Below are 17,763 nucleotides of genomic sequence, written 5' to 3'. Positions count from 1 at the left end.
GCTGGGCTCTTGATTGCTATTTTAACTACATTATGTCTGGCATGAAGCTCCTTTCTGTGCATTATGCCGTGGTGAAAAGGGTGAGCACTTGTCACGACAAGGATTTCATTCATGAGGGGTCTCTCAAGAAATCATGGCTGTCTGCCAGGTTAACTAATTCCTCTGTCTGGCTCGGGCATTCACTCTATTTCCATGGTGACACCATCAAACCAAAGATCTAAGCCATGGATACAAACCTGACAAATGAGAGGTAAATCAGACATGAACCAAACTTAATATTGCTTCTAACGTAGCTGCTCAAACCTTAATGAAACGGAAGTGATTCGTTCTTAACGTTTTAAGGATATTATGTTTCACCATCTCAAAGAATTTAGCATTAATAAGGTGGAACAGGAGTCACAAAAAATGATACGGTACATGAACGTTTGGGTATAATATTATGAGACAGTCGGGGATGGGAAAAACTGAAATGGTTCATCAAGCTTTACTCAGATGAAAGCTTTACAGATCCTTTGTTTGATACAGATTTTAATAAATGCCATAGTTGTACAGTCTTTAGAAAAGTAAAAAAAAAAAAAAAGTTTAGATATAATTCAGGTTTGTGCATTTGGATTTTTTTTATGTGTGTTAATTTAATACACGCTTTACAAATGTTTTAAGTTGTTTAATGTAGTCCTCATTTGTTTCATCGCCCTGGTTGTAGCTCAGTAAGAGTGTTCATCAGCCAGTCATAAGGTTGGTGGTTTGAGCCCAGGTTTCCCATGACCACATGTTCCTGGAACACATCGCCTCTGGTGTGTTCAATGGCCTGCAAATGTTTGTGTGACAGAGAAAGAGCATTGTCTTCCTTTTGTGCTGTGATAGCAAACAGACATTTTTTACTTATAAGGTATAAGGCGGCCACTGGGTTTCTGGGTGGTACCCCCCGGAACCACCTGGGAATCCAATGACAAGCCTTTGTACCCCTAAAAGTAGGATTGTGTACTTTCTGAAGGAGGGTGATCTGCACAACTCTACGTATTGCTTGTTTTACTCTTCCTACTTATGTCATTAAATGACGCCTGTCCTGAGACTTACTCCTTGCAGGTATTACACTACATATACTCGAAAACATCAAAAGCAAATAAATCCCAGCAAGCGGGTTCAGAAATTACATATTCCACGCAGAACAACAGAGACCAGCTCAGAAGCAACAATTCTTTTAATGGATAGAACGTAAGGGGACACAGCAACTTAACGGCACAAAAAGAGGCTGCAAATCAGCTGAAGTGTTGCTCCTATTCGATGGCTATCAGAGTAAAGTGCTTTTCTGAAAGCTTCGAATGCCTTTTTTCAATACTAGAAGGGTAAGAAGACAGATAGGTGCAAGAAAAATAACCAAATCATCATGAAGCTAGAGGATGTTGAATGTTGCCCTAATCGTCCTTCAAAAACACAATCAGACTGAGGGCCTGTGAAGATGCAGAAGAGAATAATTATGTTCCATATTCTCCTTCTCAGACAGCAATCAGCCAGTAGGGCTCTTCAGGATCAGCTTATGCATGTCTAGACTTGGATTCAATGTGAGCATGGCTCGTGCACCCCGCAGATATGATGAAGATCAAGGGTATCAGTGGCAATGCACTGAGCATGTGCCCAGTATTAGCCCTCTTTACATCAGGCTTTAAATGCAGACCAGATTAGATGCTACTTTTGCAGATATACAGTAAAGCCTTAATGGTTGGGAGACAAACTGACATGAATTTAACTGTTTGACAGCCTAACTGGTGGTTTCTTTTTTTGTTTATTTTACTAAAACCCCTTGTCTTTTCAGTATTCCCCTGAGGCAGAGCTGAGAGTACCACAGCTCCAGCCAAGCACTATTCCCCTCCTTCAGCATGTGAGACTTCTTCATATGCAAATTACTTCTCAGAGTCTTTGTTTGTTCCTATCTGGAGGTCTTCATATGGCACATGTGGAGCACCTGACATCTCTTTACTGATGCATGTTACTGTTTTATGTGTCTGTGTGTTTGTTTCAGTCGAGATAAGAAGACATGTCATTATGGGGTGTTTTGGAAAGCAACACAGACGTACACTGCAATCCTCTTTTGTTCAATCACTTGTCCGTAACCCCCCACCAGTTTTTCAAAACCTTTTGACATGTCACTATGCAGCCCCCCATAGCTAAATCTCTTTCAGTCATCTTAAGGCTTTCAGTCTTTAGAAAATGTTAAGACATTAATAAAGGAAATGAGGTCACCTCACAGTCATGTAATTAAAATTCCAAACATGGATTGGTCAAAATACAAGCCTAAATTAAATCAAACTCAAGAATGGAAACATTTTTTACTGTTTCAATTATTTTGTAAATTAATAAAAAGAAAGAAGATTACTATCATAGTTGCTTAGATTAAAGTATCATGCATGGGGGAGCAAAAGGATATTTCCCCATGTGTGCTTGAACCCTCTGAGATGTCAAGCGGGAAAAATCACACCCACACACACAAACACACACACACACACACAGACAAAATATTAATAATAATATTAAAAAAAAAAAAAGAATCTGACCCCGTTGGTCCACTAACTTAAAACTGCACACTGATAATATTTGCATGTACGGTCAACTAAATAAGACCAATAGACTACAACTCAGTCTGGGGCTGAAAGAGCAGTCACTTACCTTTTATTACAAGTAGTGTAGGGATGAGAATTGTGCGGGTAAAAATTTCAAAATTATGATAGCGAATTAAATCCATAATCATGGCGGGAAACCATCCTGTTCGCTGTTTTCAAGTCTAATAATAATCCCTTCTCGTTTCTCTCAGGTCTCTCAGCTTCTGGCTGCTGCAGCTCAGCTGCTGTCTACTCCAGACCCTCTTAGTGAACACCTCTCATCGCGCTGGAGCACCATCAAGAGCCCCCAATCACACACGACAGAAGTAATGACTGGAGCCTGGGGTCCAGCGTGACACACGCGCACACACACACACACACACACACACACACACACACACACACACACACACACACACACACACACACTATACACCGCAGCGACAAATTACATAGTAAAAGTTATGCAAGTCTAAGAGAAATGAACGAATAAACAAACAAACAAACAAACAAATAAATTAATCAATAAAAACCCTATTACAACCTTAAGCCTCCCAGGTTTATAACGGCATTAGAAACGTGATTATAATACGTTTCTTTATTTAATTTTAAAAGAAAATGTGCTTAAAAAAATCTATTTAGGTTGATTATTAATGTGATCATCCTACGTAAAACCCGAAATGTAATCATTTAAATATGTTGCAGATTGATTTGAATAAATAAAACAAATAAAGTTCAGTTGTTTTTATCTGGACTTTTAGGAGAACATTTAGATCTTAAAAAGGAAATTTTAATGTTTCTTCATATTGTTGATTTTTTTTTTTTTTTTTTTTGTGGTATTACATTTTTTTCTTTGAAATTTTTACCAATTTTACACAATAAGCAAACCCAAGTGAATTGGTTGCCATTCGTTTCCATGGCAACACGACCAGGAAGTAGAAGCACAAAAACGAAGGACAAGCGTCTCATCTTTCTTGTTAATAAACAAACCACATGGCCAGAGTGAACTTCCAGAGTCTTGTTAGGACAACCTGACGGCATCGCACGCACTTCGACTCCGACATGTCGGCGACTACAAGATCCAGTTCAGCGCCAGGTTTATCTAAGTCGAAGCGACTCTCCAACACAGCAGGTGACGTTAAATCGGCCAACGGCCTGCCAGTCTCACTGCACCTGCCTGCTGTACACACACACACACACACACACACACACACACTGCAGGTCCAAAAGCTGTCTGAGGAACCTGCTTCACACACACACACTGCATGTCCAAAAGCTGTCTGAGGAAAACTGTGAAAACACTTTTTATTACTCAGTTAGTTCCACTATTTTAGTTCCTAGACTTTAGATTCAGTTGGAACAAATTAAAATGCAGTCAGCATCAGTTTTAAAGATAGATAGATAGATAGATAGATAGATAGATAGATAGATAGATAGATAGATAGATAGATAGATAGATAGATAGATAGATGGACGGATGGATGGATGAACGGACAGATAGATGAAGTCATTTTTTCTTGTACTCTTTATTGTGTGAATGCTTTTATAACATTCACACAATAATTTCCCTATTTATCATTATGATGATGATGATGATGATGGTTATTATTATATATTATTTTATTTTTTACTCTATAACTTCTGCATACTGTGTGCTATTTCCATCATTTTGGTGTCAAAACACTCAGCTCTGGATTTTAGTGTTTCCACCCTTTTTACTTGGATAAATATCTAAATTAAAACAAAAATATGGAAAGGAAATTGCTGAATTTTTTTACACCCCTTTTATTTCAGTTTAAAGTTTCAGCTCAAGACACCATGCAAGCTTAAACAATTCACAGCAGATTGAGCTATTTCACATGGACTTTTTTCTTTGATATCTTCTATATTCTCTGAGATAGCGTAGTTTCAAAATCATGAACATTTTTAAACCTTTAGGATTTTCATCTTTCATGGTTTCTTTTCAACTTAGAAAGTTGAAAGAAAGCTGCTTCCCCCTACTTCAAACAGTTATCTACATCCATTCTGGTATAACATGGCAGTGCTGCTCAGTTAACAGGTGTTTTATAAAGAAAATGCTGCCTAAGAGAATAAAATATTCAACTTTCCCCATATAAATTGCATTTATTATAATCATGCACTTTAAAAACTTTTATAGCGACAGTGCATCTTCATTATCTTTCCCTTTTGTCTGTAAGTATATATGGGTTCACATTTCACGACAAGATTCTTCTGCAAAATATTCATTATTATTACTCCGTGCCCATGGTTTTCTACCGTCATCATGCAGTATTGCACCATCCATCCTGTGGTAAAGCAGGGTCGTGTCAGTATTAGATGATTGGATTAATATTATTGCAAGTTCTCCAAGGCCCACTCTGTGCAACTTAGAATATAGTTTAAAAAAATATTTATAAGGAAATTAAAGGAAAAAAAAACTGCTCTTTAGATAGTCAGGTTTGACACGTTTCACATATCCTCTGGTGTTATTTATTGTATTCCCCAAATGCTTCTTCTATCCTGCTGGACCCAAGATATAACAAATATCACAGAAGATGCATGTACCAAAAATACAGAAATATACATTGAAGAATTTAACTGTAAAATATTTCATAATTTTGGTTTGAATTATACACTGCAATGGCTTGTTTGCATTGATCATATTTTCTCCTCAGTAGCAGAACTGAATATTCAAGTTCCAGTGGAGACAAAAAAGAAGCAACCTCTTCATGGCAAACATGGGGGTATCCCACAAGAACTCCTGGTCAGCCTCACCTCCACTGTGTGCAACAAGAGCAGTCAGGGGCACACTGCACACCATCGTCACTGTCAGGTATATTTTTACATTATGTCCAACTGTATATTTTTGTATAAAGTTATAGCATATGCTGTTGTATTCAGTCTCTTCTGCTCAATTCAACATTTAAAAAGGAACACTTAGAAAACACCACCATTTATTGTTAAAACATAGTTTATTATTAAAAGATTTGATTCAATCACATTTATTTCATGTGAAACAAAAATTGCGATTTCACCAGACAACACTACATCTTGATACAATGAAGCAATACAGGTTTGAAGAAAATAAATTATATCCCTTTCCTGCTGAATAAATAAATAAGAAAATGAACTACAGGGAACTTTCCAAGCTGAAACTGTCAGAGAAAATGTCTTTATTTGTCCTTCTGTATGTTAGATGTGACTGGTTTTCTTAAAACTAATTTTATATGCAGAGCTGTGGAATCAGACGGCCAGATGGAGTCTGGCATCATTCATTTGGACGCAAGAAATACAAATACTTTTTGGAGCAGCCAACATCTCTGACAGGAGCTGGAAGGTCAGTAATTTTGTATTATAATATGTCAGAATCTGAAAACAGATCAGTTAAAATGAGGTATCATAAAATGTATTAAATATTTGTTTTCCCTCATAACTACATGCGGGAGTACAAAAAGAAGCTTTAAGAGTTGTGTTTTTTAGGGATATTTCCTTCCTGTGTGATGCTGTGGTCAGACAGAAAAATAAACCACCCCTCCCACCTGTGAGTGACAAGAGTGTTATTGATGACCAACAGGTGAGTTGACTCAACCTGACTATTTTTACTTCCTGGACTTATGACAAATCATAGGAGAATTATCTGTACTTATTTTTTATTCTGTTATCATTAGAAGTATCAATTCATGTCAAAGTTTAAAAACAGTGCATTTTGTCCAGTCTCTCCAAAGTATGACATGAATGAAAACAGGAAACAGTAGGCTAAAAGGTGTCTTTTACACTGCAAAAACATCATCAATGTCTATTTTTCAGCAACATTTTACTAAAGTAACTCAGTGGTTTTAAATAATGCTGTACATTTATGTAAAGGAGCAAAAGAACTCAGCACTAAACTGCGAACTTGGTATGATTCATCTGGACTCATTTTCAGATTTCATAAGAAATTGCTGGCTTACCGAACTTACCAGCTGCAGCCGGGTTGATGCTGTCCTTACATCACAGCATGGTATTTTCCTAAATGTTTGCAAAATGCACATGCATGCCGCAGCCGGCAGAGATGCAGGTGCATTATCAGCAAAAAATAATGTAATCCATCTGTCCCTGGTAGTTTGGTCTGCTGATGAAGGGAGAGCAAAAACATTCTGGTGTTGGTTTTAGTAACAGACAACCGAGCAGTGGACACAGGACCGCTGTTTCCACATGTACTCAGAGTTTATCGATAACTGCGACTGAGGCAGGCCCGGCAGGTGTATTTAGGCGTAGAAGAGGGGTGTGCTTAGGCCTAGAACCGGGGTGGGTTTATAAAATTAGCTCCTGGGGACAAAATCCTGGGGGCAAATGAAAAGAATACGCGTTTGCAAGACTTCAGCCTTGTGGAGAGTTTTTCTGCGAACAAAGCGCCCAGACGGAAAAACTCGACCGTCTTCAAAAGAAAGGCTGCCGGGAATGTTACCACCTCTGGTCAACACCAATACACATGTTTTAACTTGAAAAAGTGTAATTTCCGGGTGATGGCCCATTTAAAATTCTGTGTCAGTATTTAAGTAATCAGTTTTACTGTTATGCAGCTCAGAAAAAACTGCATTTGATCCGTCATTGCTGACATCAGTGCAGTGTATAAACTCTTTTTCAGTGTCTGGTAGGTGTTATGTTTTCTTGTTCCAGCTTTGCTCTCTTGTGTTTGTTGCCTCTGATGCAGGGTCCCTATCCTCTCCTGGTTTTGCTTTTATACTTCATCTCCTATTCCAGCTGTGCCTCCAGTGTCTTGTATTTTTTGGGCTGATGGTTATATTTTACTTTGTATAGTCTTCCTGTGCTGTCTGGAAGTTTGTTTTTCGTTTCTGGCACAGTAAACTTGAATTTTGGACTTTTTTTCTTAATTCTGTTTGATGTTTTTGTGTTTCGTCAACCCTTGATGTAAAACTACCACAAAATTGGTAATATTTTTCATACTCTGTCGTACAAAGTCAACAAGCTTGGATTTATTGTTATTAACCTTAGTGTTCAAACCCTTAGTCCTGTGTTGATCGACTCGGACCATGTAGTCAAGCACAGCTGAGATCATCAGCTGAACAAGCTTACACTTCCTGGAAGCTACAAAAAACAGCAACTAAAAGAAACAATTAATAAAATTAAAGATCCAACATCAAAAAGGAATATATAGAGTATTGTCTATAATCGACCATCATGAAATAAAAGCATCAATAAGCATTTACAATTCAGAACGTGACATAGTGGAGCTTGACTTGGCAATAACTCCAAGCTTGAGGTGTGCATCTAAAGTAAAGCCAGACTCAAAGGTTATCTCAAGGTTCTTTACAGAAGATTTAGCCAAAGAACCAAGGTGTCCAAATGGCTCCTTTGTCCCACAAGTGTACTATTCTGATGCAAACATGATTATTTCCGTTTAGTCTTGATTTATTTAAAGAAAACTGCGTTCAATTAAATGTCACACCGAGTGCTTCATTCCAACTCTTGTAGCCTGCCTGTCTTAGAGCCTTTAGAGGTTGCTTTGCCCTCCAGCTACTTCTTTTTCCGCTGTTTCTCTGCTTTGATCAATGCCACATCTGTTAAAAGCTGAATTCTGTGAAGACCTGACTGACTTACATATACTGCCTTCCACCTACACATGTAGAGATATCATGTGCAGAATATGAGGTGCTAATGGTGACATCTCTCTCTTTCAGAGTTTGTGTGTATCAGAAAATGTGATCCCAGAAGAATATTATGTTGTGAAAAACAAAGGGATACAGTCCCTTGAGCTCTATGAGGAGTGAGTGCACTCTATAGTCCACTTCACCCAGGTTTACTGTAATACTTGAAAATATCATATTCAAAATTAAATGTTTTCCTTTAAGTCTTATGCTTGTCCTCCACAGTGCATTCACAGTGCAGCTGAAGGACGAAGACCAGAAATTACGTATCCTTCCATCACTGTGAGTCCAAAAGATGAGTTCATCAAAATTATAAGCAATACTTAGTTTGTAACCTTCACTGGGAGATTCTTGCAGTGGGAATCAGGAATGGGTCAGCCTCATAGCAACATGCTGGTAATGTTAAAAGTTGGCATGTGGTGTTGTAATAGAGTTGTTTGTACCTTCGATATCCAGGAGGCCCAGTGGCAGACTGGAAGCACTCCAGTTGATGAACATGATGGATGACATGCTGGAGAGAGTTGGAGTAGATCAGCAGAGAGAGGAACTGACTGATTTGTCCCAAGTGGGTTCTGTAACTCTGTGGCTGAGATAAGAACTGAACTACATTCATATGTACAGAACAACTGGTTGCAGTCACAATTCCTACATGAAAAATGAGACTGAAACCACTCGTACTTATATATATATTTATATATCTGCTGTGTTCCTAGTGTGCTTATTTCTGCTGCTGTTGGTACAGTGTAAAAACTAAACCAATTTAAACTTAGTTAAAGGTGGAGTATGTAAGATTTTCAATATTTTCAAAATAATTTAACTAAAAAAATAACTACAGTTTTATTTAGATATATTTTTTAAACATGTCGGTTCTAGTCTGTCCATATTTGATGTGTTATTAAATTACAAGTTTAATTAATGGCAAAGACCCTTTTTTAAATGTTTTCCTACCAGTAAAAAAAAAGTGCTTTTTGTCATTTGTCATTAATTAAACTTGTAATTTAATAACGCATCAAATATAGACAGACTGGAACCTACATGTTCTAATCTAATCTAATTATGATTGTAGGTATTTTATTAGTTCATTTATTTTGAAAATATTGAAAATCTTACATACTCCACCTTTAAAGGCTTGTTTGTTTGTTTTAAACAAAAGTGTTCTGATGATACAACTCAAATGACTTGTTTTTCAGATGGAAAGTCTGCTTGAGCTGGTGAGGGCTGAACAGAACATTTACAACCTAGTTTTCCATGAACTCATCAGGCAGGTTACTGTGAACTGTGCCGAGAGAGGACAACTGCTCGCCAAACTCAGGTCAGCAACCAACCCTGAAACTAACACGTTTTTAAGTTCATTTTTTCATCCTTTCAAGTGTTAAAACTAGATAAAATGAAAATATTTTTCTACTCACAAACTGAAGATTCATTCTGAAAAAGTGTTATATCACATGCTAACATGGAAAAGGTGACCATTTCAGAGGATGAAAGCGTTCATGAAGTATGTTGCAAACAGCTCATGTGCTTTCTCCAGACAGTGCTACCAGTCTCTGCTGGATAGAATCCCACGCTGTCTGAAGGCCTTACACACTGAGGTTGTAGCACAGCGAGCTCTGGACCGCCGGCTCACCGAGGAAATCCATCGCATCAAGACATCCATCCAGCAGCTGAGCATGTATGTAGGTCAGGGTTATTTACTACATGTTCTCTTTTAGTAAAGAATGATACAATAATGAATTTAAATGATAGTTCTAATTTCTAATGTGTGCATATAAAAGATGTTTATATTTATCTTTGTGGACTTTCTCCTGTTACAGATGTGTGTTTGTGTGTGTGATCTTTTCTCAGGGAACTTTCCACAATCAGAACCCATGATGCCTTCGTAACCCAGCAAGCAGAGAGTGCTCACCAGCAGCTGGCGGAGGCGCTCAAACAGACGCAAGGCAACTCTGAGTCAGTCTGTCATTAGAATAAAATGAGCTACAGTTTATTAAAATGAACCAAAACTTGTTTTAGACGTAACTTATTAAAACATACTGTAGTTCCAGACGAGTTAGTACACTGACTTAGCATTCACGCTGTGCATAGTACTGATTATTGGTTGTTGACAGTTATAAGTTTTTTTCTCATAAAAGGAAACAAAAATCTTTCTAAACATTTTCTTTTGACATGGAGCACAAGTATGGCTGTTCTTCAGAACACATCCCGACTAACTAACAAATTATGACCTTTCAAATGATATCTGTTCCACGTTAGTTTGGTCCAGGGTTACCATGAGCTGTATGAGCTGCGCAGGGCTCGCCTCGAAGCTCAGCTACACCAGATGACTGAGGACAGAGACTGCTGGCGCCAGTTTACCTACACCCTTGCCCTCAAGGTATGTGGAGCAACAATGAAGTTGTTTTTGTGTCATATGTTGATAATTAATTGTCATGCTGAATGAATGAACATTGTGGAATTGGAAATAATAAGTTGTTTAATAGGTGAACTGCACATGCTCTGTTACACGCCTGTACTAACATTAAGTGACAAAGAAGAGATTCATCAGCAGATTTAATTCACTCTATCCTCAGTGCCTCTCATAGTTTAAAGGATTTAATCTATGCTTAAATATGCTGATAAGAACAGTTGATGGGAAAGAGTTTGGTATACCTTCTGTCAGGTGATACATATCAAGAAGCTGCAGGTGGTCAGTCAGCTGCCTGTCAGTGAGCAAAGCTGGTTAAAGAACGCAGAGCAATGCCTCTCCTACATCTCCTCAAAGGTAGAATTGAAGCTCCAGTTTAATGCAACATTTTAATGAGATTCTTTGGAAGCATTTCTAGTGGATCTTGTAGACTCTGACTGTGACACTCTGGCCGTAGGACACAGAGGACCTCAATACTATAACGGAGTGTAATGACTCCTTGAAAGAGCAGTTGGTTGCTTTCATTTCCGAACTGAACACTACTGGGCACGCTCAGTGTGCACAGATCAGTGCCACCCAGGAAGGCATCGCAAAGAGGCTCTCCCTTCTCTCCACACAAAATGAGTAAGTCTCTGTATTAATAATAATAATCGTCAACAAGAGAAGGCATTTACTGTGTGGAAAATTATATTAATCTTATTCAGCACTGTGTGTATTCTGTCAGTTATGTTTCTCTCTCATTTTTTAAATATCATCAGGTCTTCTCAGCCAAATTATGAAAACACAGTGGAAGAGATTCACGCTGATTTGAAGCAATGGTCAAACGTAAGACAGTTTACAAAATTAACTGCATACGTGTTTTTTTATTTTTATTGTCCCACACTTTATCCATCTGATGTATCACAGCATTATTATCCATCTGAGGTCCTTATAGTCTAACACCATACAGAATGTCTACACCATGTATCATTGTCACATATTTGATTTATCATATTTCTAATGAGACTCTGCACAAACCAAATCACTTCATCACATCTGTTTCATCTGCTGTGTCCCTCCTAAACGTCATCACACTTCTGATCTGGTTCATGTCATCTTCTGTTTGCCCCATTTTCATCTCTCTGCTTTCTCTCCTCACCTTGGAGATATTTCCTCTCTGCATTGAAAATTTCACACAGTAGTAGCCCATAATGTTTTTAAAATCTACAAACCTGGTTTAGGGCTAAACTTACCCAATAAATTACTAGGTTTCTCATTTTGCATCCTGTCTTCCTTCTGTGTTGCTCCCACAGACATTGGCCCTCCAATGTGAGCACTACCAAGGTGAAAAACAGCTTTTGTGTCAGCAGAAACTTAGTAAACTCTCCAGCGTCCAGGAAAAATGGCTGAAGATCAGCCTGAGCCTATTGGAAAGACACCCTTCTCCTGATGCTGAAGCCGCTGAAATCCAACAGACCTTAAAAGAGTTGGACAAGGTCCTGTTTGAACTCCTCACAACGCTGGAAATGCAAGCCAGTGGGGCATGTGGTGAGAACTGAGTCATTAGATGCAGCCACGCTTTTATGCTCTTCAATAGATACATTTGCGTAGTTGTGAAGTCCCTGCCCACACACTCCCATGCGTCATTTACAGTAGTATTGTTGTTTGGCAAAATATCCACTGAAGGGCAGTGCAGAGTTTAAAGTTCTCCTCAAAATTATGACGACATTTCAGCCTATAGTCAGAATGGTGAAGGAGGTCATAATAATGCACAAGACATCAAAAAGGAAGCACAGTAGACAACAGGGGTCTATGCAACCATTAAATATGTTGTGACTTCTTCTTGTTCCTTCTTTTTACTGGTTGCATGTGAGTTATGATGCCCCAAAGGTTTCCAGTGGTACTGCTTCATTTGGTACATTTAAGGTCAAGGTTGAGGTAACTTTATCGATACTTTTGGTATATTTGTTTTGCGGCACATTTGATATGCAGTTGAAAACTCTCTTAAAATGGACCAATATAAATAAGTAAAGGACACAGAGGACGTACAGCCTATGCGCACACATGCAATGTTAGACAAAGAAACTTTATCACATATCAATCTTCTGTTCAATCATGTAAACCTAGATGCACTAAAGGACTGAAAATAAATCTGGTTTTGTTTTTTCAGGAATCCACAACAATATCATGTCACTTATCCAGCTGTTAGATCCCTGGGTCTCCAAAACTGCTGTAGTGATAACAGAGCAAGAAGTGATGTCTGCATCTGACCAGCAGGAGCTGGAGGAGGCATTGCGCAACTGGCAAATAGTAGCTCATGAAGCAATGCAAGATTTTTCCATCACACAGACAGAGAACAAAATGGACAAGAATAAGCCAGACATGCAGTAGGTTTAGCATCCAGTGGAATCACTACATTAAGTTCATTAACTGGTGTCTATTAAAGCTGTACAGTAGCTTTAATGTACAGCTGTTCATGAAAAGTCAGCTACCTTTTTGTCAACATTTTATGAGTTTGTAGTTCATGAAAGGTTGGCATCTTCTGTTTGTTTATGAAGTAAAATTTTATTGTTTAGTTATTATTTCAAAGCGAGAGAACTGTACCTATTATAAAAATGAAAAGAAGTAATATTTAAAGCTTAACCTACTTTAGATATTTTGATATTTCATGGACAAGAAGCAACATTTATTTTCTTGATGCTACTGAAGAAGTGGACTACTTATAAGTTCATATCGTCACCCTCCTAAAATAATGCTCCGAGTAATTTGGAAAGTTTTTTCCAAGAAATACAAAAAAAATGGTTTCTTGTAGATACCTGGATGAGTGTTTTTGTGTTTTTAGAAAACTTTAAATGGAATGAGTTAGGCCATATTTTAAGAGGGTGACAATATGTGAATCTGATATAAACATAATTAATAATGTTCCAGATGCATTCGTCAGTTTTGCAGATTAGAGTTTTTTAAACCCCTCTGAAGTAGAACAAACAGTCTAAGAAGTAAATGAAAAATAGTTTTTTTTCCATCTAATCACATTTCTGTAGTTAGATATTGTTTGTTTACGTTGCTTTTCTGTGTGTGTTTGTTGAAACAGCGCGGAGACAGAGAAGTTGTTCAAGGACATTGAGGAGTTTACAAACAACCTGTTTGACTTCATTCAGGGTGAGAACCAGAAACTTAGAGAAGAAGTAAGTACTAACAGTTTGCAGCTGAACTTGCACACTGAAAATGTTGGAAAACTGTTGCTTTGTGTTTCCTGTTACAGACACACTCTATTTATTTCTCATATACTGCACTGTAATTGTACACTGCAGCTGGCCAGCAAGAAAGCCTATGAGTTGTCATCATACCAACTGTCTAAGAAGCAATTGTGATTTTAGAGTTTCAGGCGAAGACATGTTAATCCTTTATAGGGCACTCTAAGAAATACCTTGAAATTAGAAATTTTAAGCTAAAATTTTCCTTCTGGTATGTATCAAGACCTCTATTCTGTTGTTACATTAACAAAAAAAAAAACCCCAATAGTTTCATGCTGAATATGAAAGAATGAATGAAGTGATCAGAAAACAGTCACTTGCCCCATAAAGGGTTAACGGTCACTGCAGAGGGACTTAATCAGACATCTTCCATATTTTCATTTAATTAGTTGCCTTTTATACTTTTACAGAGTTGTGAAGTTTTGTAAAGTTTATCTTCTTTTCTCCTACTAGGTCAATGCTGTTCACTTGGCTCAGAGACGCTGGGTGTTGGATTTGTTGGTTGTCACGCTACCTGACTATAGTGAGGAGCAGAACCAAAGATATAAACACCTCTACTTTGCAAAGGTTTCTCCACAGACTCTGAATGAGGATGCCAGAATGCTGACTGAGAAACTAGACTATTATTCAGGCTACATTTCCAGGTACTGGGGGTTGTTATCGACTGTTTTTAAGCATATAACAGTTAATAAAGCAACTAAAATATGCTTAAAATACAAGATTATACATCTCAGCTGAAATGAATGAACAAAGAAAATATGTAGGATTTACAGGAGAAAATATTTGTCTGTGATTTTAGATCATGCAACCTAATTCTGGAGGAGCAGATTGTCCTGGACCCACATAATACTGAGAGTGAAAAGACGTTTAATGAGTGCAAAGAGCTGCAGGTAAAGAATCCGACAAAACAAATTCATGAACACACTATATAAATTTACTAGTTGATCCAAATGGTTTGCATGCAAAAATGCAAATTTGCACAACAACTTTTGCAAAGTTTTTCTCCCAGATGCCTAAACAAAGGAAGATTTATGATGTAACAGCTAAACTCTCAGTGCTTGTTAATATTGGCTGTGACCTATTATTTACTCCTAACCTCTATGTTATTCTGTAATCATTCTTAAATATTCTTGATCTAATCATCTAGAAGACTGTGAACAAAGCACTGATTGCCATATTGTGCTTTTGTATCGCGTCCTGCTTGTGGTGCACTCTAGACAGATGCTCACCCCGCTAACATCTCCAACAGCACATCTCAAGTACAATATCTGAGGTTTAAACTGCAACTTCAGAAAAAAAAAACCTGCTTGTTCTCCTGGAAAATATCTGGTCTTCATGTATGAAATATCTCCAGCTCCTAAAATGAGCCACTATGAAAATTATTTTCAACTTTGATCTTGTCCTCAGAGGCAGTGTGTTGACTGGGTGGAGACCTGTAAAATCCTGCTTCCAGGAGTTCAAGGTGGTCCCATGGAGCTACCTATGACTCCCAACAGCGCTGAGTTGGTCAACAGCTTGAGGACTAAGGTGATGAATGAACTCAAATATACTCCAAACCCATTTATTATTCTGGTTAATTTCACAGTTTTTACTTAAATTTGTAATGATTTATTCTTTGTCATACTGATTTGACAACTCTGAAAAGCCGAGACCAAGTAACTGTTATTGTTTACTGGATACACTGATTTATGCACAGATTATTAAGATCTTAACAATTATGATAGAATTTTAAAATAATGTAGTCACTAAAGTCTATTTTTCTTTACTTTATGTAATGTGGCTGTGTTTTTAGGTCAGTCAAGAGGCCTCTATTGAGCCTACAACAGATGATGTCGAAGAGATCAAAGATAAGACTGAAGCAAATCCAAGAGAGGTTCGTGACTATGACAACTAAAAGGTTGTTGTGGCAGATATGAAGTGAATTTTAGCATTATGAAATATTTTTTTGCCAAACAGACTGCAATAAATGTTCCAAAGATCTTCCAACACAGCAAGAGGTTTTTCAAACATCAGTTTAGTTCCTGTTAAATGTATTAATGATGAGTAGTTTTCTGAGTGCACAAAAAACATCCACAGAAAATGTGGACTGTCTGAGAAAGTCAGAACAGATATTTTGCAAAGATCTAATGTCAAAAGTACTGAAATAGTTTTACTGAAGTATTACATTTGTGCCTTGCACTTTGATATAATCTTATGATACTTCTTTCTTTGCTTTATATAACACTAAAGAGAGATATTGAATTTTTTTTTCTCTGTTATATGTACTAGAAATCTTTTATTGCTACTTTTCTACCTTCAGCACCATTGTGCTGAGTTATACACAAATGAATGAATCTTGATAATCCCTACATCAGAGTTCGCACGCTAATACAGTCACTCATACATTTGTGAAATGGAATTTTTTTTTTTTTACTTGTTGGAGCCCCTACTAAAGCTCAGGGTCTAATTAGCTTCATATCTCTTTTATAGGAAAGAAATAATTTGTGAAACATGCAGAATGTTACCAGTGAATTTAGTTCAATTGACCCTTTTTCTGCTTGAGTCTAGAATGTTTTAGCCAGACTGTGTAAAAATGAAAAGTGTTGTTTTTTGTCCTGCAGGGGGAGCTAGCAGTTTGTAAGAGCCCTGTTGTGAAGCTGATAAGCTATGATGGAAATATTGTACAAAAAAGTCTTGGAAATAGCCATGTCCACTTAACTGGGGTCAGCAAGCTTATACCATGAATATAAGTTTAACTTGTACAAAACAGATCAATGAGTTTGTCTGAACTTGTCTGCCTTTGTGTCCATCAGACAGATGAGCTGGTTTTGTCTCCAGTGACAGAAGAAACCCAGAAAGCTTTTAATGATCTAACCACAGTAGTAAAGCTGCAAAGAGAACTGCAGTAAGTTTGCTGTCTTATTGTTGTGCAACACAATTGCTTTTATGCAACATTTTCAATGTTATAATATAAAACACACCAGTTACAGACATTTGCCAAACTATATTTCTGTTCTTTCTTACTTTGTTTTTCTCAGATAATTCCTTGAAGGAGTACTGATAATAATATGCATCATTCATTCATTCATTATCCTAACCGCTTAGTCTGATAAAGGGTCGCGCGGAAGCTGGAGCCTATCCCAGCAGTCTTTTGGGCAAAAGGCAGGGTACACCCTGGACAGGTCGCCAGTCCATCGCAGGGCAGTCTTATTTGTTTTTTAAAGAATAATATTTGTTATCTGTTTTCACTCAGTGATTCTGAGGAGCGAGTGCTGAGCGCCGAGCAACGATCCCTGAAAGCTGAGGAGGCTCTGCAGGCAGCACTGGAAAAGATTCAAGACCTGGAGAGACAACTGCAGGGTCAGCCGAACCTGGAGTCCAGAAGTAATGATGGTAAAAGTAGAACAACAAAGTTTATTACAAGAAGCAACTTAAATAGATTATAAAATGATAATAACACACAGAGTTGGTGCTTATCTTTGTCCATTTCAGATGAAAAGGAAACACCAAGTTCTTCTCCAAAAACAGAAACAATACCGGTGCCTTTAAAGAAAACCGCAACTGAAACTAAACCAACAAGCAGCACCAAGAAGACCAAAAAACGATGATCTGACATGTGGTCACAACTGGCTGCTGTTTTGCATTCGTGCTGTCCTATTAAAATATTTATCTAATTTGTGGTGCGTTTGTCAAGAGATGATAACATTATATATTCTAACTCACAAATGTCTAAATCTGTCTGCAGGAATGGAAAAAGAAGCAAGAGGTCATTCATGTGTTTAAAATTCACAGCATTCAGAGCCTTTCAGAGACCCGTGTGGAGCAGTTAGATGAAAATTAAGATTACAACGTTGTCATCTGAATTGTAAAATGGCTTGCGGTGGCTTTGTCTGACTTGATGCATT

General features: G+C 37.6%; 1 protein-coding gene across 1 annotated transcript; it reads left to right on the top strand.

The window, feature by feature from the left end:
• Positions 1-32: 32 nt before the first annotated feature.
• On the top strand, positions 33-17,466 carry axdnd1 (axonemal dynein light chain domain containing 1; the record flags this gene model as incomplete). The annotated part of the gene is made up of 27 exons (XM_079245577.1): positions 33-80; positions 1,814-1,879; positions 2,810-2,942; positions 5,273-5,430; positions 5,831-5,934; positions 6,078-6,171; positions 8,279-8,364; positions 8,471-8,527; positions 8,702-8,810; positions 9,436-9,557; positions 9,774-9,914; positions 10,088-10,192; positions 10,496-10,616; positions 10,902-11,003; positions 11,104-11,270; positions 11,405-11,471; positions 11,939-12,173; positions 12,796-13,012; positions 13,717-13,810; positions 14,333-14,523; positions 14,679-14,769; positions 15,287-15,406; positions 15,672-15,752; positions 16,480-16,581; positions 16,672-16,763; positions 17,112-17,242; positions 17,351-17,466. 27 exons carry the CDS (start codon positions 33-35, stop codon positions 17,464-17,466), a joined length of 3,150 nt encoding a protein of 1,049 aa, XP_079101703.1.
• Positions 17,467-17,763: the final 297 nt, after the last annotated feature.

Source organism: Telmatherina bonti (assembly GCF_933228915.1).
Source record: "Telmatherina bonti genome assembly, chromosome: 8".
Classification (NCBI taxonomy): domain Eukaryota; kingdom Metazoa; phylum Chordata; class Actinopteri; order Atheriniformes; family Telmatherinidae; genus Telmatherina; species Telmatherina bonti.
Note: the sequence above shows the minus strand (reverse complement) of the source record. Positions and strands in the feature narration are given on the sequence as shown.